This window comes from Ictidomys tridecemlineatus, chromosome 10 (assembly GCF_052094955.1).
Source record: "Ictidomys tridecemlineatus isolate mIctTri1 chromosome 10, mIctTri1.hap1, whole genome shotgun sequence".
In the NCBI taxonomy this organism is placed as follows: domain Eukaryota; kingdom Metazoa; phylum Chordata; class Mammalia; order Rodentia; family Sciuridae; genus Ictidomys; species Ictidomys tridecemlineatus.
Genome location: NC_135486.1, coordinates 87,475,037 through 87,499,877, shown reverse-complemented (window position 1 = coordinate 87,499,877; position 24,841 = coordinate 87,475,037). Strand labels below are relative to the sequence as shown.

Here is a 24,841-nt window from a genome sequence, read left to right as displayed (position 1 = left end):
CACCCCAGGCCCAAGAACAACAGAGCAACCAACCATGGACTGAAGCCTGCAAACAGTAAGCCAGAATATACCTTTATCTTTCTAAGCTGATTACCTCAGACATTTGTCACAGTAATGGAAAGCACGCAAGTACAAAGCAGGGAGGGGACCACAGTGAAAATGTGTAACTTTGTGAAAAATTGGGTGAAACACCCTAGAACCAAGTCAGGAACAGCACCTTGCCAGCATCCCACATGGCTGCATCCTAACCCAAGTCCCTCCTCCCTCCAGAAGTAACCAGCCCTATGGCCCACAGGATGAAAGCCTAAGACACCCCATGCACCACTTGGTATGTCTTGGTGCAGGTCTTGGTTTGCAGGTTCTCCATCATGTGTATCTTTTCCTTGGACTCTCTTTGTTACAGTGGCAGGCCCTGTGACCCATTTAGTTTCTCACATCTGGATTCTGCAAATTCATATTTAGAATATAGTCCACACCTTCCTTTCTCTTTTCTTCATATTTCTTGCAAAATGTCAGCTGGATGTAGAGACCCAGCTGTGATGCTGAACAAAGTTCTGAATTTTAAAGTAGATATTGGGACCTGAGGGAAATAACATTAGAAACATATCATGATGCTGATGTCCACCAATGAAGCTCACCAGGCTGTCACCTGTGGTCAGAGTCAGTTTACACAGATTTCTGGTGGCTCCACAGCCACACAAAAGTATCTCAGAAAGAAGCATGGAGCAGTGCCCCTGGCTTCTATTCAGTGACCCCAAGATGTGAGTCAGGACAGGGTCAAGAAGTGAGGCAGCTTGGTGATTGGGAATCTTAACTACTTTTGTCTCAGGGGTGGGAAGATTACTGGAGAGTCCCTGTCTATGTTGGTAAAGAGGCAGCTGTCACTCAGGTTAGAAAAAGGATGGACTCAGTGATTTCTGTGGCCTCAGAGTCAGTCTCCACCTAGTTTTTGATATGACCACCATGTGGTCTTGCCTGAGGTTTTCATTCTATTAGCAGTGCTTGTGTTGACTTGGGGAGATCATGGACGAGCCACTTATTGTCAGGAAGGTCATTTCCCTTTGTCAGCTCCTCTCAGGGTCTAGATGAAAACAGCACTGAGTTTATTTTATCCATGGCCATATTGCCAAAGTCCTCGAATTTCAGTGAGAGGAGGTTTATATCTAGTAAGGCACATGATATTTAGATAGGAGGTGTCTCCCAAAAGCTCATGTGTGACACAATATGGAAATGTTGAGAGGTGAAATGATTATATCCTGAGAGGTGTAACCTAATCAGTGGATTAATTAATTTTGTGGGTTAATAATTTGAAGGGGTTTATGGGTGACAATTATATGTCAGTAGGATGTAAGGAGGTCATTGGGGTTGTACCTTTTTTATTATATTTTGTCCCTGGCCAATGAAGCTCCCTCTCTCCCTCTCTCTCTTCTGGTGGCCATGAGCTGAGAAGCATTCCTCCACCTTCCACCATGATGTTCTGCCTCACCTCAGGCCCAGGGTGATGGAGTCAGCCAGGCATGGACTGAAGCACTGAAACCATGATTTGAAACAAGCTTTTCCTCCTCTAGGGAGTTTCTTGAGTATTTTGGTGACAGTGATGGAAAGCCAACTAACAGAGTGGATAAGAGAGCCACCAGGACATTGGGTGCTGGAGTGCTCAGCTGAGCATCATGCTTGAGGGATCAGCATCCATCAGTCTTTGGGGAGATAGGTGATCTGAGGCAGGTCTAGGAAGAGGCAGTTCCAGAGGTGCACCTGGGGGGAGGAAGTGATGAGGCTGAAGCCCTGGCAGGATGCTGGCAGAGAAGGGAGTGAGTGGGGAAGCCGAGGTCTACCTCTGGACCATGCCTGCTTCTCTGCCTGTTGCATGGTTTTTCTAGATAAAATGGGAAGGAATGGTGAGCGGTCAAAACCAGTCCTGGCTCTCCCAGACACTTGGTGAGACACCTCAGGGCTCCCTTTTGTGAGGGCTTCCCATGACCTCACTCTGGCCAATGGAGTCCTGGGAAATGTTCTTATATCTTGTCAAAGTAGGAGTAAAAAGAGGCTGCTCCCTAAATGGCTATTTTCCCCTTCTTCTTGGCAAACCTAGGGTAGGTAATGCCTGGTGTCATCCTTACAGGTTTTCTTCTAAATTTTCAGCACTTTCAGAACTTATTTAGTTGGGAATGTGGTTCCTTGTAGCCCAAAGCATCCCCATTGCAGCACCAGAGACAACTGGACTATCTGAGGTAGCAATACACCTGGCCATGGAGCCTGAAGAGGAATGGGAAGCTGGGGGACAAGCTGTATTGGGGGTGGATAAAGAAAAAGAAATCTTTGTTAGAATTTTCCAGGGGGTATGTTGACAGTAAATGTCAAGATCTGGGTTTTGGGACAGTGGCTTCCTGTGGGGAAGCAGGCAGAACCCTGGCCCAAGGCTGTGGTTTATGTCACAGGAGAGGAATCCAGCAAGTGATCAGGGATCCTTGGTAAACAGAGACTAATTGTTCTCCACGTTTTCAGATATTGCTCTTAGGAGTTGGTGAGTTCAGGGCATGGCTGGGTTTTTGCACTTCCAAGCCCTGCCAGGAATATAAACCACATCCCTTGTAACTATACAGCCACCACCCAGTCCTCACAGGAGATTTTCTTTCTCCTCTTCTGGGGCTTTGTTTTCTTTTTTCTTTTTCCTTTATATTTTTCAGTGTTCCATATGCAGCTGTCACCACACTCTCTAAGAACCTGTACATAAGCAGAGTGGCTTTCAGGAGGGATAGAGCCTGTGCATGCAGGAGGAAGAGAGCATGGAGGTACAAGGTGCAGGGCTGGTACTGTGAATTAGGAAGCACAGGCCTCATGGTGAGTCAGAGTTTAAAGGTTGACAAGGAGGACCCCTGGTTTTCTAACCCCTCTCTCTTTTAAATTATCCACATCTATTGATTTTAAAGCAGGAACAGATATGGGGAAAGTGAGTCACAGAGTTTCTCATTTTTCTAAAATCAGGGATGAATTTGGCATTGGAGCCAGATCTACTTCTTAGTCTTGCTCCCTTCCCTTCCTGTCCTGATAATAAGATGAATAATCAACATAGGGCTTAGATCAGAGGACTCATAGGGTCTGCTCCATACTGGGGGACATCTTTCAGAGTGCTCTATTGAGCGGAGGTGGCCAGGAGTTGTTACAGGCCTGAAGGGCAAGAGGCAAAAGGCTGGGAGAGATGAAGCTGAGATCCAGTGGGGACAGTGGAGGAAAGCTTGGGAAAGGCTTGTTATTTCCAGAGATGGGGCCAATTGTCCTGATGGACTGCTGAAAGTGAGGTGACAAAGGTGACTCCCAGGTTAGGTCCTGAGAACAGGAACCATGATCTTCCATTGACTGAAATGCTCCAGGAGCAGCAGGTTTAGAGGGAGGTTGTCTCTATCTGTGCAGGCTGTTATAACTAAGTACCATAGACCAAGTAGCTGATACATGACATAAAGTCATTCCTCACCATCCCAGAGGCTGGACAGTCTGAGATCAAGGTGCCATTCTGTGTCTTGACCTTTCTGGCTCATGGAGAGGCCTTCTGCATGCATCCCTGCAGGTGAATGAGCTCCTGGGCCTCTTTGATAAGGACGCTAATTTCACTCCTAAAGACATCCACATGACCTGATCCCCTCCTGGAGGCCCCTCCTGATACTTTGGGGGTCAGGATTCAGCCTTTGGCTTGGTGTGTGGGCAACCAGCATTAAGGATAGAGTGAAGACATGAAGATTTTCACTTGGACCTGTTGCATTTTGATTTATCTTGGCAGTTGGGGAAGGAGTCAGGAGAGTTTCAGGTGAGAGATATAAATGTGGAGGCACCTGGGAGGTGTTAAAAAGTCTCCAGCTTCAAAGGATCTCTGGAGAGATAATGCTAATCTTCTCAAATATTGGGGCCCCTGCTCCATCCCAGGCAAGCCATGCTGCCATATGAGCCTTTTTCTTGACTATAAAGATGTGAATTGAAGCAGTTTTTCTCCAACTTTCTGTTCTGCAGTGGAATGTCTTCAAAACAGATTGGTCCAGACTGACCAAATGGGTGCTGTCCACACCTCAGTGCTGATCTCCTCTAGGTGAAGAACTGGGTTACCTGGGTTATCATGGGACTGACATTGTGGGTGCTCCTGCAATGAGACCTAGGATGGCTCCCAGTTCTTCAAGCTTCTCAGCAGGAGGTTTTATCTCCAAGAAGTCAGAACCACTCAAAAAACCAGTCGAGGTGACCAGTAACCTCTGCAGCCATATCCCCCAAACCTGTTTGCAATCTGTTCTCTCCCAGCCATTAAGCCAAGCACTACAGAAACAACCAGAGCCTTCCTGTCCAACATTGTCTCCTGCCATAGGGCACTGACATTCCTATTGCAATCATTGAAGGTTGTGACATTACAAGATGACCTTTCTCTGTGGTATCACAGGCTGTTGCATTAGAAGCAGGGCCCTGGAAAATGGGGAGGTCAGTCTTTGCAGGTCAGATGGGCTGTTTCGAGGAACAGAGAGTAACATGGCCACTAGAACAGAGTGAAGAGTTTTGTGGGATGGACTGAAAACTCCCAGAAGCCATACAGTTTAAAAAAAAAGTCACACAGTACAATCAGGCTGTGCTGAGACCGATAGGAGCACCTACACATGAAGCCCTCCATGTGACAGTAGGTGGGGTGGCTAGGAGCCAGAACTCTGGGAATGTTGCTGCAGTTTGAGGCCAGATATCTGACCCTTGGGTCCCAGCAAATCAGGTGCAGCCACTCATCTCAAAACCAATGGAAAGTAATGAAGAAAACAAGGAAGGAGCTTTCCTCACCATGGCCATATCAGAAAAGCAAAGTGAGCTTCAGGGTCTCGTTCCTGTCCATGGGGTGCTCTAATGAGTTTTCTGGTTAAATAAAGGAAGGATTGAGGCAGAGTGAGAGGGCTGAACAAAGATGCAGCCCTGGGAAACTGATTCTGTCATCGTCAACTCCCTGGTGCTCCTAGAAGGGTCTTCTTGTCTATTGAGCTGTAGGTCAAGAAAGGGGCAATTTGGTTCCAACTGGACATGGGCACCTACTTGTTGGGGCCAACCTTGTCACCAGCAGGTCTCTGCTGCAAGGTTCTGCTGTTTCTGGGAGGTGTATGGCAACGACTGGAGACTTCTAGGCCACTCCAGAGCTGTGGAACAGGATGTTGTGAAAGCTGACACGGAATGTCCCTGAAAACTTGGAAACCTTATTTTCATCTCATCATCTTGTCCCTCTTCAAGACTAGGTAAATCAGGGCTAATAAACCTTGTGCTACCAGGTTTTAGAAGAGCACTCCTTAAAGGAGAACACCTTTATTCAGAGCTGAGCAGGAGTCTGAAGAAAAATATCAAAAGAAGGCAGAGATGCTAGGCTTCCTCCTTCTTTGTGCCAACATAATTAGCAGCTTCTAATTCTGTGATGGGGACCTGCACACTCCCTTGGCTGGAATCCTGCCTCTGTCGTTTTCTATCTGTGTCATCTTGGTTGAGTGAGTTCTCTGTGTTTAGAAGTTTGACATGAAAAAAGGATGCATACCTGTGCCATTCCATCAGGTCATGCTGAGGAGCTAAGGAGCATTATGCCTCAGAGCAACACTCAAGCACTGGGAGTGAAATTTAAGACTTGTTCTTCCCTAGGACTGACTGATTCTGTAACCAAATTCTAGATTCTTTTGACTCTGAAAGATTGCCAGGAGCACATCTGGATTCAGAAGTGTCTCAGAACCCCAGAGGAAGACCACAGCCACTGATGTCTTCCCCCTTCAAGAGATCTCTCATCAGATGATATCAGAGTGATTGACTGTGGTGTGGGCAACTTAGAACCTTTAGATGGAGATGTGAAGCCAAGAAACACAGAAAGAGGCACCAAGTGACATTTAGGATCATGCTGGGGACGTTTCAAAGGGCAGTATACAACAAATGGATGGATGCTTGTTGTGACAGATGCAGATGCAGATAATTACTGTACTCAGAAAGCCCCATAGAATCAGCTACAAGTGTCAGATCTTATAATTCTGTACAGAATCCCACAGATATGCTGGGGCTCAGTCCATCAGTAAAACAGCCATATGAACAGGAGGTCAGTAAGGGAACACTAGGAGTTTAAGGAAAGGCAGGATGTTTAGGAAGAGCTCGCTCCAGTCAGACTTGGTGTTCATTTTGGAATGAAGACAAAGATGAAAGAAGTCTTGTATGTTAAGAATAAAGTGCTTGAGCCTGGTGTCCTTTCACATGGATGCTGAGGCAAAAGTTCAAAGCCAGCTTCACATATGCAGATTTTGAAGATAAAGCTGGGATCAGGTGGAGTACTGTTGTCTGATGGAGAAGCAGATCTAAAGAGGCAAACTTGTAGTTGTGGACAAAGTGGTCCAGAGTCACTTGGGTATAGAGAGGGTCTTATAGATAGTTGGAGGGAAATGAAAGATCCCATTAGGTGGGCTAGGGCACTGCTACTCATATTGGTAGAACCTGTACCTTTCTGTATTTTATTAAAATTATACAATAGGACACACATCCAGAAAGAGCCCAACACGCATTTGTGATCATTAACATGCAATTGAAGTGAAAACTCAGGTGCCACATTAGGTTGCAGGTGCTCCTGAAAGGCTTCTTTCCTCTTGTGCGACCACAGCCTCCAAAGTCTTCACTTGCAGACTCAGGCAGTGGCTTCCTGTGTTCCTCTGTTTCCATGCTGCCCAGTGCTGCTCACTAACATCACATCTGACTTTTACCTGATTCAGACTTCATGTGCATTCTTCCATGTCTGATTTTGCTGAACGTGGCTTCATCCTGTCAGTCATGGTGGATAGTGGGCCTTCTGGTAGGCATGCCAAGGTGCTTATCTGTCTGCTGTAAGAGGCTGCTTGGGTAATCTCTAGGCCCAGGAACTCTTCCCCATGCCATAGTACTGTGGAGGAAACCTTAAACATGTGTCCCATGGCATTTCTGCTGAGGATACACTGAGAGTGCATTGATGGGACCCGGAATTTCCATAATTTCAATTCCATTGGAAAAACTGCTCTTCACAGGGCTGGCAATGCCCACATGCTCCATGGACATGGTGAATCCCGTCACTTCATGTACTCACCGATGCTTGTCAGGAGCTTCTGTGCTCAATCAGGTCCCTGCACTTGGCAACAGGCTTTACTTGAATCCATGGAGGCCAGGACCCAGGATGAGCCTCTTCAGGCAGCAGTGGGGACAGTGTGTTCTGTGTCTATGCATCAGGCCACTCCTCAGAATGGCTTAGAAAAGCATCCCTGGAACTCCCATCTTGGCTGCCCCTCTTGCTAACTGTGTAATCATGGGTGATTTAATTAATTTCCCTGTGCCTCCATGTCCTTGGGCCTGGAGCATGGGTGAGAAAATGTGCCTCCCTGGGCCATCTTGACAAATAACTAGTGAAGGCTGCAGAGCATTTGGAAGGAGGCAAGGATGCTGTAGGGGATTCATATCTGTATGCCAGAACTGGAGTCTGACTAGGGCACAGTGATGACTATGTTCTACAAATGGCTTGGAAGACAGAAACGGGGTTTGTTCCATATCATTGGTAGAGTTCTATGTGTCTAGGTGTGTCACCTCTCAGGGAGGGAGAGGCGTCAGTCTTCACAAACTGAGTCCAGATGAAGAAGTTGGCTGTTTTCAGGGACCTGTGTTCATCTGCTATTCATCACAGTGACGAAAATGCCCCCAAAATAACAATTTACAGGAGGGAAACTTTATTTGGGCTCATGGGTTCACAGGTCTCAGTCCATGGTTGCCCCAGCTCTATTGCTCTGGGCCTAAGAGTGGGGCAGAACATCATGCAGCAGGGTATAGCAGAGGACAGATATTCAGCTCATGGCAACTGGGAAGCAGAGAGAAGGAGGAGCTTTAGGGACAAAATTATAATCCCCAAGGGCATGTCCCCAGTCACCTAACTTCTTTAGCCAAGCCCCACCTGCCTATAGTTAACATCCAGTACAGTAGTCTTCAAATCCATCAAATGGATTAATCCACTGATTAGGGTCATGGTTCTTCTTCTGTAATCATTTCAGCTCTGAACTCTGCTACTTTGCCTAACATGAGCTATTAGGGGGACCCCTCACATCCAAATCATAACAGGGCTGGTCATGTTGTAGGAAAATAGTTTTTCTTTGAAGAGCAAGAGTGCTTCCTCTCCATGAGATGTTCAGAGGGCAGCAGCATGGTGGACAGCAACAGTCTGGGAAAGGAGCACATGGGCTTCTGGTCCATGCTCACATTGCCTTCTGACTAGCGGATGGCCATGGTGGCCAGTGCTGGTCCTTCCCTTTTGTCAGAATACACAGATGGGATGGCTTCAGGGTTTCAGGCAGCTGAGGATGTGATGGTACTCAAGATGAGTGGAGGGTTCCATGACCCAGCAATGGGCAAGGCCACAGCCCATCCAGCACTGGCTCAGTTTAAATTCATTTTGAATCTTCTAATCACATCAAGAGGAAGTTCCAGGGTAGTCCTGGGAGTCTGGAGCCACTTAAATGTGTGAATCTTCCTTTGGGAAAAAGGAGAAAACTGGCCCTTCCCAGAGCCACCAGAGCCTGAGTCTGCACAGAATGTACCATCAGTGTTTATCTTCATTGACTAGTATTCTCTTCTTCCTGGCCAGCATCTGAGGGCTGTGGCTGGGTGTCATCCATGGGGCATGAGTCTCTGCAGCTAATCTAAGGTGAAATCCAATGGAGTCATATCAGCCCTTGAAAACCCATAAGGAGCCTGGGTAGCAAGGGACTGCATACCTAACCCTGGTCAACTCTCCCAGTGATGCTCAGCATATGACAAAGTACAGATGTGCAAACTCAAGTGACAGTACATTTTTAGATACTTGGATTCTTTCAATTTAGCCCACACATCATTAAATCCACAATTGTAAAGCAATCCTCTCTCCCTCCTCAGAATATGCATCCTGTGCAGAGTCCCAGAGGTCTTAATCATCAGCAACATCTAGTTTGACTACAAAGTCACTGTTTTCAAACTGTGTGCTGTGACCTCTGGTCAGGAGAGGTACTTCTTAGTTTGGGGGCCTGGAAGAGGCTTTGAGCTTTATCCCACTTCCTGCTGTTACTCTTCTCTGCCTAAACAGTTATTTTAATTTGCTTTTATGCATCGGGGTTCTTTGTAAATTTTAGGTTTGAAAATCCATGGTTTGCAATTTTTAGAAAAAAGCTTTAAAAGTTCTGGCTTAGGCAGTTTGTTTTTGAGGTTGCTTCTATTTTTAACATTCCCTGATTATCAATATCTATTTTCTTACCTTCATGATAACATGCATTCTGCCTGATAACCCCTCATTCCATCTCTGAGATCTATTGTAATCCCACAATCCCAGGCCCAGGGCTGGGCAAATCAGAGGGTTTCATGATTGCCTGTCAAATCAGTGAGTGACCTCTGGGCTAACTGCTGCTAGTGTGCAAGAATGGCAGGGGGACAGCAAAAGATTTTCAGTATGTTGTAATAGGTCACCAGTGATATTTCACTAAACATGTTGTATCCTAAGCTGAGCCTTGCATCTTAACAAACTTTCTTTTTCTTAAAACCAAACAAGCAAACAAATAATCAAAGGTGCCCTCAGTGCTGGTGGTCATGAGACAAAAATGCCTTTTATGCCTCAGGGTTGTGAGGAAGCCCAGCTGGCTCCATTAGCTCCTCCTCTGTTTTCCCAAGTGTCATCCTTTTCATGTCTGTTCAGGCTTCTGCCTCCTGGTCTGTCCCTTTCCATTACTGGACCCTGCTCTTACAATCTCACTTTTTCAGGCCTATGCCTCAACAACTTGCACTCCACTATTTCCATTCTGTGAAATCCTGGGCCAGAAAGTTCTTGTTCTGTGCTGTGATTCAGTTCTGGTCACCTGTTGAAGTTAAAATCCATATCACCACTTCTCTGAGAATAGGACCATTGTCTAAGGAATATTTTGGTTAGACAGATGTCTTCAAGGACACAGCACATCCTGCAAATGCTATTGTGGAGAGTGGGCTGTTGATGAAAAGCTACTAACAGGCAGAGGAGAACAGTTGGTGAGGAGCAGAAAGTTGTTCTTGTCCACTCTATAGAGCATGTCCCCAGTGACTGCATTTCATGGTGTTGAACAGGCTTACCTCTTCTCCACAGTGTTGAAATCATGGCAGAGGCACCACACTGGGGGCCAAGAGACTGGAGTGGGATCCATGTGGTATCTGGTATCTGTCATTTTTTTGTAGCACATATGTTCTTCCTGCAGAGATGGCAGAAGCCAGCATTTGCATCTCATTTAATCTATCTGGGCTCTCCATGTTGTGTGTGTGTGTCTGGATTGAAATGGAGCTTTTTATTCTAGAACCTCTTATCTCTGAGCCCTACCTGTGTTTCACAGTTCAGGACATGTATAATCTGCTCCTCCTTCTATGCAAATTATACACTAGCAAGCAGTTTCTGTATCCCTCACAATAAATCAGTTCTGTTCCAACCAAGAAAATGCATTCATTAATGTTGCTTTCTTTCCTTTTAAAAAAAATATCATCTTTTTTCATAATTAAAAATTGCCAGAAACTATACACCTTATTATTATAAATTAGTAACAGTATTTTTTCGTTTTGAGTTGATGAAACATAACAGAACCAAATATCTCCTATTAATTGTAACTGTTGATTTTAAGATACATTATATTCAGAACTTTAAATGTGAAAAAATTTGTCTTGCAAAGATGGACGTATTTCTTTTGATTAGCTTGCCTTTTTTTCATGTAGTTCTCTTAGGAAGTAAAAAAAGCATTGGTGTAAAACACACATAATTTAGCTTTGCAATATGGGATTAGAAGAAAATAAATTTACATTGGTAATATGAGAACTTCTGGGGGAATTTTGTTGTTACATTAGCTAAATAATAGCACATTTTATTTTATAACTTAAGTTTTTTTTTCCCTTCTCAGTATGCTGACCTCTTTTGTCAACATGCATTTGAGGAAAAACAATACATACTAAGTTTAGTTTTATCAAAACCAGAATCCATTTATATTAAAATAAAACTACTATGAAAGAATTCAAGATATACACTCCAAAGTCAAAGTACCTCATGAATTGCTCTCTTTAGTTAAGCCATTTAACAGTTAGTTGAATGTTGTGAAATGCTAAAACAAAACAAAACAACAACAACAACAAAATAAATGTACAATATAGGAGCCAGGAAGGTGGCCCATGCCTGTAATCCCAGCAGCTAGGGAGGCTGAGATAGGAGGATCCTGAGTTCAAAGCCAGCCTCTGCAGTAGGGAGGCAGTATGCCACTCAGTGAGACCTTCTCTCTGAATATAATACAAAATAGGGCTGGGGTGTGGCTCAGCGGTTGAGTACCCCTGAGTTCGATCCCCAGTACAAAACATAAATCAGTTTTTGCTAATTTGAATTTTTAAACATTAAGACTTCAGTTTAAGAAAAGGAGCTTGGATTTGTTTTCAGGAAGTTTCTGAATTCAGCATGGGTGTGTATGTGGAGTAGCGAAAACTCTTTCTTAAATTTATGTACCCAACGTGCTCAGTTCCTGTGTAGAACTTTGCATACCTGTGAGGCCACCTTCATCAATTTTTATTACATTGTTATTTACTTGTCATTAATTGACTGAAGTTGGTGGTGGTCAGGAGATTTTTTGAGTTTAGTGAAATCTTCCATTATTAATGTGTTATATATTTAACCCAATTTAAGTGACATTTTAAAATGGTACCTTGTGAGGACTGTGAGTATTCCTGTGTAGAGTTTTCCCATTTGGTTTTTGCTTTTCCAATGAAAATACTAAATTATTAAAGAATCTGTTTCTACCATTATGGCTTTAAAATTTGTATGGTAGTTCTTTATAAATATGGAGCAAAAAAGACAACTTTTCATATTTTCAGCTCTTTGTTCATATGGTCATGTACTCAACAAATATTTACCGATGCTTCCTTAGGTCTTGTCCTCAGAGTAGAGTACTGGTTGAGTAGTAAGTAAAAGGTAATGTTAGGTTATCATTTTAATTTTGTATTTCTTTTGTTTATGATAGTTATGTATGTCTTAATTGCAGAATGAATGCGCTACATGAAAGAGAAATAAGCAGCTTCATTCTTTACTTTCTTTTTAAAAAAAGAAACTTAGAAATATTTGTCTTTATAGGTAATCACATGGAAAAGTAGCTGAGAGTTCAGTGCACAGAGCAGGTTGAAACAGGTAGAAATATTGTCAAAATAGATATTTCTACTTGTTTGGAAGGTGATAATCATCTCTTTTTGATCAGAATGTCTGAAAAAGGAAAGCAAATAATCTGTAAACATGAACAAAATTAAAGTGAAAAACATAAAAATTTATATAGCATTTTCAATAGTAAATTTTCTAAGTATTAATTTGATTAGTTGTTGCATTGTAATTTAATGTGTGAGCACAATAGATCAAGTCATTTACTGCTGATATATTACTGGTACTTTTCTTAGTTCAAAAATTTTTTACATAAATATTTTTCCATCTAAGGAATAAGACTATTTTATAGCCCTCATTATAAAGCTAGTATTAAATGTACAAAGATTGGTTTTGAAACTTAGAATCTGACGAGCTTATTAGTGACCTTAAATATAATTTTATATTTAGTAAGCATTTTTCTGAAGATATTGAAATGATGATACTCAGAAATCTGACCAAAGGGCATTGTCCAGGTTTTACTAGTTGTTTTTTATTTCCCTGGGCATTTGTTTGCAGCTGCTGTCTGCTTGGTTGATCTCATTTTTGGTGCCTCGAGAATGGAAAACAGACATAAATGAGAAGTACAATAACAAAAAATTGTACAAGGAGCTCTTGGAGTATAAGCAAAAGGTGGTTTCCATGCAGGAATTGTAGAACATAGACTGGCATACATTTAGCTCTATTGAATATGGAAATTGGCCTCAGTTTTTCAGCTTTTCATAATTGCTTTATAGTGATTTGGTTAATTATTTTGAACTTGGGTCACACCCAAATAGGGTTGAAGTAGTGGTCTGTGGGGAAATAGTACACAACCTTGCTTAAGAGTACTAGGCAACATACTGCAACCCTGCTTATGATATATTTGAATTTTCTTGGGTCTACGCAGGGCATGACCTGCTGGGATAGAAAATAAGTTGGCTCGTGTTATTTTGTGAGTGTCTTGGGATTGAACTCAGGGCTTTGTGCATCCAAGGCAAGCACTCTACCAACTGAGCTGTATCCCCAGACCTGGCTCATATTTTCAACCAAATTGTCAAGCAAAAGAATAGTGAACCTTTGTTTTTGGTTTTGTTGTTGTTGTTGTTGTTGTTGTTATTCTAAAATAGCTGGCATCTTTTTTAAAAAAACAAAACTGTATTGTGTGGCCATCATCTGATAAACTTTTCTTAGATTTGTGAGGGTTTAGAGGCAGAAAACAAAGATATTTGGTCTATATTAGCTAGTTTGAGTCCCTTAGTTTTGGTAATTCAAGTGCTCCTGGCTGGTTGAGAAGCAAGACCAAATTTCACATGATAAGATAGTGAGGTCAGTTATTTGCAAAAGTTTGAGATGAAGTCCTCACTGTCCTATTTGATTCTGTGTTATTAGACATTCAAAGTGATTTCTGCCTTATTTGTTGGTGCTGCAAATAAATGACCTTGAAATTGAAGAAGTAATGAAGATGCCATTATTCTTAATGTATTTAGAAAACAGTCTTATGCAGCCAATCTCAGAAAACATTGCTAAGAGTGACTGTTGATATGTGCAATCTATGCTTTTTACATATTTCATATCCTTATTGGTATATTATAATTATACATATGTAGTGGTGGGATTCATTACTGCATATTCCTACATACACACACAATATAACAATATAATTTGGGCAATATCATTCCCCAGTTTGCTTCTTACTTAAAAGATAAATTAGAAGCCTACTTCAGTTATTTGCCATTCTTGCAATTGTAAAAAGTTTGAACTACCCTTGTTTCATAGGTTTAAAGTATGGACTAAATGGAAGAACATTGTTACCATTATAACTTTTATCTACAAAATATGAAGAAGTGAGGGTTATTGATTTTCATGCTTTTAAGCTGCCCTTATGCAAAAGGCAAAATTTGAGAATTAGAACCTGTAGTACAGATAGTAGCATTTAGTAATGATGTTGGCATTAACAATATAAAGAAACATTATAGAGCCCTTGAGGATCTGTTGTTGTTATATACCAAGAAAACCCACTCTTTTGTGTCCAGAAATCATAAATAGACCTATTTGGAACCCTGAGGAAAGAAGTCCTGTGCCAACAGTGGTTGCTTATAGTGAGTGGTACAGTTTACCAAATTAATGAGGGACCAGGATGTGTCTACATTGCCTTAATCAAGAAGAAAGGAAGCACTTGGGGAAGGAAACTTGCTTGTCTTCTTTCTTTTTATATTGCCACTATAGTGCAAATACCCTGAGAGGTCTGTGCTCTGTAAGGAGGGTTGAAGTCCTGCCCTCATACATGTTGTGTAGCAACCAGAATGTTATGGTACATACAGAAGCATCTAGCTGTCTAGCCAGGAAACTGCTTCTGTCTTGCAATGGTGCATCCTCTTCGTGGAGCAGACATGTGTGCCTGTGACTCATCCACATTATATATTTCCTTCTAATTCTACTCAACATTAAAGAGTGTTGCTATCCAAGTTGAGGGCAGGACCATTCTGCTGTAGAAAATATGGAAATGTAAAGTTCTCAAACATTTTTGATTACTTATGTTTGTGGCTACAATTCACCATATTTCTTATTTTTATTTTATTTTGTTATCCAGTGCCGCAGTCCGGCTGCAGCAAAATAACCAGGGGGGTGACAAACAACTTGTGTGCATTGATAGAGCAGCAGTGGAATCCATTTATTGTAGGACCGGAGCAGTATTTATACATTCCACACAGCTTATCTAATTAACATAAACTAGATACATCAGTCAACCAATAAGGAATCTCCACACTTAATGGCTCGCTAGCGTTACTTCACAAACCACTCCCTCTGGCATTTTGCCAGGCGCCATCCAGACTTGTTTACAGACTCTAACATTTCTCTGGCAAAATGCCAGGCGCCATCCTGACTTGTTTACAGACTCTAACAATTCAGTGGAAGAAGACACAGACTAAAGTTCACAATCAGGAAGAGAATCTATATCCACAGCCAGTGATCAGCCTTTGTGCTCTTTGGAGAGACAAATGAATGGGAACCAAGAGAAAGGGGACCATACTGATAGGAAAAAGAACAAAACTGGAAAAGAAAAGAAAAAAAGATAAAATGAAAGCCAAAAAGGGAAAGCTGAAGGGTTTGGGAGACATGTTCAGGTAAGTCTTTACCACCATAAACCAGAGCATCCTTAAATATACAGTCATGCACTTAACAACAGGATACCTCTGAGAAATTCATCTTAGCTGGTTTCACCATTGTGCACACATCTTGGAACTTACATGGTATAGCCTACTACGTGTTTGCCTATGTTGTACATGCATTATATATGTGGTCTGTGGTTTACCAAAATGTTAGGTGGCCCATGACTTACTGTGACATTTAAATAAAAAACACAAGAAGCACAGATTTGAAAACAGTGTCTTTAAAGATAATGAAAATTCTTTCATCATTTCCAGTCTTAGCTACTGCACTTTTACTTTTTTCAGGATTCTGCTTTAGTTATTTCAGCAGCCTTCAACATGATATCTTGCCAACAATGTAGATAACCCTGGGGATGAAGGAGGGACTCTTCTGTGTCCCCATTGTGTACAAGAGGAAGAAGCCCATGGAAACAAAGGGCTATTAAAGTAGTGTTTATTCTTTTTTTGTGTGGCAACAGTGGTTCATTATCTAGACTTAACCCAGAGTTCAAGTTGTGGTAGCATTTAAAGGTTCATTAATAACAAGTGTAACAAAAAAATTGTTACACTTAGAGCTTCAATTAAGCTGTGTTGATTAATTTAATATTATTATTTTAGTCTGCAAAGACTGATTAAATATAATCTCTGCCTATTTCTTGACAGTTGTTTTTGTGTCCCTAAATTATACTGTAGGATTACTTAGCATATCAGTTTTTACAACTCATTGCTTTACAATAAAATGAAAAGTTGTTCAGAAGTTTCACTGAAACTCCCCCATAAATGTTTATTTAAGGTGATTTATAATATTCAGGTATTTAAAGTTAAATATAAAAATTGTCCAATTGTTCCATAAATTAAAGCCCTAAACATATCAAGATGATAGCTTAAAATTGAAATCATATAGCACAGTCTCTTGACTTTTCAAAAAGTAGTTACCCTATGTTATGAATTCCTTTCTTTTAACTTGTTTTTAATTACAGAATGAGACAAGAGTTTTATTGTCATGGACTTATGATCCTCAGGTTGACCTCAATAACTCATGGTGTTATAGGTATGTCATATCTTGAAAGTTGAGGAATCAGGCCTCAGCTGGGAGGTTACACAACACAGCAGATGTATTTTGTAAATGTGTTGAAGTCAATTTCATGGACGAAGGAAATTATAGATTCATATTAACATAAAATCTGGCCAGTTCACACTATTTAGTTTAAAATAGGATTCATTTCTCCAATGGTTCAGAGCAGTGAGATCTTCATTATTTTTCATTAATCTTTAAATCCATCTTCAGTCAATTCATCTTTCTTCATTATATTCCGAGTCCAAAAATATTCACAGAACAAAATAGCTCTTACTGCCCTTTGTTTCAGCTCCTGTGTTAGCCAGTGGCTTTTCTTTCCATATATACAATCTGACACCTTAGAAACTGGCACCTACACAATGCACAAGACACAGGCTGCAGTCCGTCAATTAAAACTTAAGGAAGTTGTGCTAGTGTCATATTTAAATTAGAGAATAATAGGTGGAAGGAAACCTCCTGCAAGTTTGGAGCATAGTCGCATTTCTAGGGCTCTCCTAAAGGCATATTGAAAACTAATGGCTTGTTAGTTTTGATTCATCAACCAACATTTATCTGATAGATAAAAGGGTTCTGGACTTGTTATGATGTAATTGGTAAACAAATTTCTAGTCTTTGGGGGATTACTTTAGTTATAAATCATCTTTGTCTACAATTTGCAACTTCAATGGTCAACTTACAATTTGTGGCCAGAGGAGTAAACTTTGGGCAAAATCTATATTGTTTAAAGGAACCATGAACAATTCATGACCCTCTTTTTCTTAAATGGCTTCCAGAACATTATATGAAGTTTTCTCCAGATCTAAAACCATAGACTTTACCTATAATCTGAAAGGAAAGGCAGCATTGTAGTAGAAAAAATTGACCTACTTATAACTCCAAAAACCTGCTTACTCTTGAAAATCAAATTATATATTCTGGGGCAGGGGATGAAGTTTCTTTTATTTTATGTTTCCTTTCTTTTTCTTCATTAGGCTAATATTCTTTCAGTACTAAGAATGGCTGATAAGAAAATCATAGACACCTAAACTTCTCTGGATATCTGGAAACATAGGTTTGCTAAAGTCAGCCCACATTGATTTATTTATGAGAGTAGTTTTTATAAATTTTGCAAATCATTGTTAAATCCTACCATTATTAAAAATTAAGTAGATCATATAAAAATCAGGAATAATTAATACACAAAATTCATCACTTCTTAGCTATTTTTACCATACTATGATCCCAGCTTCTGAGATGATCTATACCTGCTTAAATTTTGGAATTAATATATGTTAATTAATATATACATCTGGAATTAATATACACATTTCCACAAAATTGGCTTCGAGAATTTGTAATGAGAAGGTATCAAATCTGTAGATAAATTTGGGGAGAACTAACATCTTCATAATACTTAATCTTCTAACCTGTGAGCAGTGGATTCTGCCACGAGACTGGGTCCCATTCCAGCAGAAGCAGCACAGCACTTGGCAGGATGGAGGAGAGAGGACAGTGGTAACCATGAGAAGAGGGTGTTGGAAAGGGAAGATTCATAGTTTCATGGGCACCTGGAGAGGGGACATCCAACAGGAAAGTGAATGTGGGGCCAGTTGTCACTGAGCTGCTTGGATGTGGGGTCACAATGAACGCAGCAGTACTCACATGAATCTGAGAAGGGGCACTGAAGGAAAGACCAGACCATTCTCTGATTTTTTGTGGCAGTAGAGTGTTGCTGGAGATGCTGAGGACTGGAGGGCTGATCTCCATGGAGTGGCAGTTCTGGGATGCATGAGAGGACTTGTTTGCCATGGTGAGGGAAGTGAAGGAGTGCTGCTTTTTGGTGTTCCTCTTGGTGTCATGAGTGCTTTGGGGCAATGCTACTCTGGGCTGCTGCTGAGGTATATTCTTCAGTATCAACTCCTGGCATGGAAGACTATCCCATTCTGTCAGCTGCGTAGCAGCCAAATTGAAATCAATGTAGGAAATCAAAAAATTCCTATTTTGTCTGCCAACATTCCTTCAGCACAGCTTTCCTTCACTCTTTGGATCACAGTCAAAACATCATTCTTAATGAATTGAAGACCGTCATTATGTGCTTCCTTGTCTTTCACTTCAAAGTCATAAAGTGCTTTGCACTGAGGTGGGATCTGAGGCAATGGTTTAATAATCTGCACTAAGTTGGTTGGGAAAAGCCATGAATTCCATTGACTTACCCTGTGGGACCAGTTTTATCAACGTGTTGTCAAAAAATGATGATGTCACATTTGCTGAATTTAAAGTCTCCAGGCTCCTTTCCTTCATAGTTATGTAATGCTTTAGGACCTGGTAACAGGTACACTCCTCACTGGGGCTTCCAGGCTTGCACCTGAGGCTGCCATTCACACTGGAAGCTCTACAGATTTTTTGCATTACAATAAGACATAGTGCTGCCCTGAACCCTTAATGCATTTGTGCAGTTGCTCACACTGCCCCTACTGGCTAGATTTCCAAGGCCTCTGCTTGATGTCATCCAGAAGCCTGACCAGCAGGATGTTACCTGGAATTGAACTCAAGGGCACTTAACCACCAAGCCACATTCCCAGCCCTAATTTGTATTTTATTTAGAGACAGGGCCTCACTGAGTTGCTCAGCACCTTGCTTTTTTCTGAAGCTGGCTTTCAACTCACAATCCATCTATTTTAGCCTTCTGAGCTGCTGGGATTAGAGGCATGCACCACCACACCCAGGTTTACTATTTTTTAAATATAGGATGCTTCTGATTCCCTACAACACAATGCTTGCATTTTCCAAAGAAAAATTGTTCAGTACTAGAATTTTGGTAGGAAATGAAATTACAAGTTGTGGGAAAGTGCATGGATAGCTGTTTCTGAACTTTGGAAATGTTTCAGAAGCATATGGGGTACTGCATGTGTCATCATCATCTCTGGTGATCTAGAGAATGATGACATGAATGGTGCAAAACTTTCTCACATTTAAATAAGTGGTTATACCAGGTGCCCATGTCGCAGAGTGGAAAGCCTCAAAGGTAATTTCCCAGATTTCACTTTTTAGCTGGGTGTGGTTTAATATCTTATTACTATTTGATATGCTATCAAAGTTTCTTTGCCATTTCAAAATCCAATAATCCTTCAAAGAAAAATGATTTTCAAATGATTTTTCCCCTATTTAAAAGTGGGAAAAGGAGAGTGGGAAGGAATGGAACAGCATTTGTTGTCTCTTCTGTCTGTCTGTTTAATGATGAGAATAACTCTATTAGTGAATATTATTATAACTATTACTAAAGTGTTATTGACGCTGGTCAGATGAGGAAAGGGCTCAGGAAGTTGATTTGAAAGTAAGTAGCTTGATACAGCTGCAATAGATGCAAAGAAGCTACTCTCATTTTGTGACTTTTACATCCAAACAGAAACAGCTCTGGAAAGTAAAGAGGAATCTGCAGCCTGGTTTTTGTGAGTTTTACTTAATGGCTAACTGCTTCTAATGGGGTTTGGAACTGAAGACAATTGGTTTGAGTCCCAGATGTGTTGCTTTTTAGTGGTATGCCTTGACCAGTAATCTCTCTGAAACTTAGTATGATTTGTGTTGCTATAATTGAATACCGCCCTTGGTAAATTATAGAGAAAAGACATTTATTTATCTCACGGCTCTGGAAGTTCAAGAGCATGGCACTGGCATCTGCTGAGTCCTACTGGGTCATAAGGTGGTAGAAGATAACACATGGTTTTATGGTTTGAATCTGAAATGCCCCCTGAAGGGCTTGTGGGGATTTTTTGTTTGTTTTGTTTGTTTTGTTTTGAGGCAGGGGCTAAACTGCTTAGGGCCTGGCTAAATTGCTGAGGCTGCCCTTGAACTTGTGATACTCTTGCCTCTGCCTCCTAAGTGACTAGGATTCCAGGTGTGTGATACCATGCCCAGCTGAAAATTTGATTCTGACACAGGTATATACATTGTGAAATATTCACTCAAACTAATTAACATTCTTAACCTCACATAATTATATTTGTCAAAAAGTTTCTAAACTTTCATACTCTATCGAACAGGATGTGTTTTAGTTAACATTGATACAGCTCTGGCCATAGAATTATAATCATTCTAATTATACATGGTGGCATAATGCCTTTGAACTTCTCATGTATTTAGAGATATTTAGAAAAGCAGTGATTTCTAGTGAGCTCTTTTCTTCAAACATTAAATCTGGCTTATTAACAATTAAGCATAAGTAGGAAGAAAAAAATTTGGATGTCCTTTATTTACATCCAGCAATAAACTATTTATCTGAACAAAAACATAATTCACCTTCAGAAGCTAAATCCATTTCAAAGAGTCATATCATATTCTTCTGTTTTCTAAACATTTATAACGACCAGCCTACTTAGAAGTTTTTACATTCTATGAGAAGTCAAAATAAAATAACATCTGAAAAAAGATTTTGAAGACTCTTAAATAGTAATCTAGAAAAACTGACATGAAAAACATCTGAAGCTTTAAGCTTCTTTTTAGAAACATTACATATGCTGTACTTTTTAAAAGGAACTTGTCATAACTGTTTGTGCCCAGGTTAGAAACTCTTCTAAAATTACTATTAAAATAGTCTAACAGGATAGTTTTTCCTATAGAAACAATTCATATTACTTCTATAGAAAGGGTCTACAGGGCTGGGAATGAAGCTTAGTGGTAGAAAGGAAGGAAGGAAAAAGAGAGGGGACAGGAGGGATGAGTCACTAAAACAAAAGGGCAAGTGGTATAAATATAAATATATGACATACGAGCTTTAGAATTTTAGTTACATCAAACTGGGTGATATTATGAGTGTATAGAATGGCACATAATAAGTTCTGCCTTGGCCTGGCCTAAACCATCGGGTGGGTGATCTGGAGAGGACTCCTCTCTGGCTTGATTGAGACAGGCTTGAACCTGTGCTGCTTCAGGATGCACAGCATAGTGAAGGGGCCACAACTTCCCTGACAGGCAGTGTGAATGTTCTAGGCCCCTAGGAGCCCATGACCAGAGCTCCCCATGCCCATGCCCAAAGCCCCTCCCCCCCCACTGCCTGGTTCACAATGGTCTGCTCTGTTGCCTGGTGCAGGTTTGTTCTTGACCAAAGGCCTGAGTGTCCACAGTCTGTTTTGGAATGGCTAAGCATGGTGTGGTTGTAGAGGGAATAGCCAAAGTAACCTTAGTGTGATGAAGGTGCAACAGCTGCCCCTCATCCCTACATGGGGGTGGTCCTGGAAGAAGTAAGCAGGGTTGTGGTGTGCATTGTCTGAAGACATGGAAACACACCCTAGTCCTTATGGCTGGCTGTGGGAGTTGGTGATATGTACAGCTATTGGATTTTTTGTTGTTCTCTTGTTTTTGTGGAGAAGTTATCAGCCTGTGAGAAGCGGGCGTTACATGAGAATAGAAGAAAAGTTTGCTCTAAAACTTTCTAGACTAATTGAAGAAAGATGTGAACTACTTGAAAAAGTTAGCCTTGTTCAAAAAGAGTATGAAGGCTTAGAGTCCTCTTTAAAGGATGCCATTTTGGTGAAGGAGTCAATAGAAGCAGAAAATTTTGAAGCAATCTATGAAAACCTGGATAGGTCCATATCTAAACTTGAGGATGAGATACTCCTTCTAGAAAAAGAGGTAAAAGAAGAGAAAACTAAACAGTCTCAACAGGATGAATTAATGGTGGATATATCAAAAAGGATTAAGTTCCTAGAAGATGAATCAGAATCCCTCAGTTCACAAATACTGGAAGCTAAAACAGCCTTTAGACTATTTCAAATGAATGAAGAAGAAATTACAGTAGCAATAAAAGCAACTTTGAATGAAAATTCTCAACTTCAGGAAAGTCAGAAACAGCTTTTATATGAAGCTGAAGTATGGAAAGAAAAAGTGAATGGCCTTAATAAACAGAAAACAACACTTGAAGACTCCAGAGTACAAGTAGAACAAGTTCTAAGAGATAAAGAAAATCACAATAAGTCTCTGACTGAACACTTACTGCAGATGGAAGATTTGGCTTCTGTGTTTGGAGAAGTCCTAACAGATTATGGTAACTTGGAATTAGAAATGAAGAATGTTGATGCTCACTTAGAGGATTAGCCAAAAGGAACTTTGAAGAAACAGTTTTATACTACTAATTTAAAGACCTCTTTTAAAACCTTACAAGGAGAAAGAAATCAAATTTTTACTTTATTTTCTGAATTAATTGAATCAAAGGAAGACCTTATAGAACATATTAAAAATCTTAAGACAGAACAAGCATCTTTGCAGTCAAAAAATACACAATTTAAGTTTCAGCAGAAACTCAAAGTCATGATTGAACTACATCAAGAAAATGTAATGAAACTCCAAAGGAAATTAATAGGAGAGGAAAACTACTAGATAGAGTGAGAAGAGGAACTTTCCAAAATGGAGAAAAACATCAGCCATGCAACTGAAAAACTGGAGACCTATAGAAAACAAGTCAAAGACCTTGAAGAATTGGAGAGAACCATTCATTCTTATCAGGAACTGATTATGTACTGTGAGAAGAAAGCACATGATAATGAGTTGGTAGCTCAGAGTGCTGAAAGATACCTCAATGATTTAAGGAAACAAAATGCTCATGACAGACAAAACTTAACGGAAAATGAGTTTGAATTTAAACTTGTAGGAAAAGATCCTTCTGCAATCAGAAGTCCATTGTTTCCAGTGGATCCAAGGAGTCAGTTCATGAGAAGAGGACCGTTTTTTCCTCCACCTCCTCCAAGAAACATGTATGGAGCATCTTGAGAATATTTTCCACCAGGCCCACCACTCCCTCCATTCCCAATGAGACCGTGGTGTTTTCCTCATTATCTTCCCCCAAAAGCTGAATTTCCCCCTCCTCCCTCCCCTGCCTTCTGAAAGTACAAGTGAGTTCCCTTCAGGGTTGATTCCACCTTCAAATGAGCCTGCTACTGAACATCCATAAGCACAACAAGAAACAAGAAACCTGACAACAGTTTTTATCTTCCTTCAAAAGTAATATATCTCTTATTTTTAGTTTAACTGCTTTTATTCAAGTGATTACACTTTTGCTCCAATTGAAGCTTAACAGAATTACAATTCTTAGAATAATATTTTATAAATAAAGATGGTTTAAATATGAATCCTATGAGTAAATTATTTCCATTTTATTTTATTCTGGATAGTGTTACTTAATTTCATTAATTTACTATTACATAAGCAAAAGTGGGAATATTATATACATAATCTTGCAGTCGGGATATTTTAAAATCTAAACAAAGCATGTGCCTTGATACAATTAAATGTACTTATTATGATTGTAGCAAATGTAAAATAACTTTATGCTTAATGAAAGATTTTAATTGATTTCAAGTCTTGCTTGGCATTGATGATGATAATAAAAATCAGCTAGTTTTTCCATAAAAGAAGAATAACTAAAGCATATTAAGAGTGTTGTTCCTTATATTCTTTATTTTATGCCCATTTTCATAAAATTAAGAATTGTATTCTGCTTTGAGCTAAGTCCCCTTTTTTATTTTTGTATTAAGAGGCATGTCTTGAGGGTATGATGTGCTCATTCAATGAAGACTTGTGTGGTAGAAAGGGGAACTCCATAGGTTAAATTATATTCCAATGAGTACAAAATTGTGCAAAAGCACAGGTTATATATGCAGGGACTTATCTGCTTTCAATACGTAGGCTTGTCCATAGTGGCAAAGCAGAGTAATAAAGGAGAAATGTAAGCAGATACATTTTTAGATTAATAGGTGGTAGCTCAGGTAAACCCAGAATGAGTATCAGTGGAAATATGAAGAAAGAAGTAAGGATGAAAAGGAGGGAAATGGGGAACATGCATTTGCCAAAGTGCATTAGAATGTAGGCCTCATGGATTTTCACATAGGGGCCAGGAAGGGTGTACAGCGAGAACAGTTAATGATAATGGCATGAGCTTGTTGGGAAGAAATGGAAAAATCTTCTTTAGTGATTGTGCATTTTGATGGAAAAAAAAATCCATGAGGTTTTACAGCATCTAAAAATAAAAGATAAAGGGATCTCACAGCTATATCTGTGTGGGCATTATTCTCTGTCAGAGGTCCAGGAATCTTGGTGTGGCTGTGCATATGAGCAAGGAAGATGGGGGATATATGATGATGTGAAAAAGTTTGAAAGGTTAAAAAAAGAGATAGTAAATTGGAATCCAAAAGAGGGGATAACACAGCTACAGAAATATAAGGAACCGGTTTAGCCATATAAAGAATTTGTAAAGATGTTTAAAGTAGTAGAAAATAATCTCAGTGCCAGGATAATGTTGGTTAATTCAGCTTGCTGTGGAGAGATTTGAGGCAGGATTCTGTCGTTTCTTTAACAATTGGAAAGAAAAAGGAGAAGTAGTTGGGCGTCAGTTGTAATTTCTAATTTATTTAAGAAAACATATCAATGATGATTTATCCCAATTATTTTAAATTTAATTTACTTATTTTAATCATA

The 24,841-nt window shown here is 40.3% G+C and overlaps 1 protein-coding gene across 1 annotated transcript in view; it reads left to right on the top strand.

Moving 5' to 3' along the window:
- Positions 1 to 22,465, top strand: part of LOC101957444 (melanoma inhibitory activity protein 2-like) — a 41,612-nt gene extending 19,147 nt beyond the window's left edge. Inside the window, 2 exon segments of the mRNA XM_078024685.1 lie at positions 21,575 to 21,627; positions 21,629 to 22,465. Of these exon segments, the coding sequence (XP_077880811.1) occupies positions 21,575 to 21,627; positions 21,629 to 22,465 (890 nt within the window).
- The last annotated feature ends 2,376 nt before the right edge of the window (positions 22,466 to 24,841 follow it).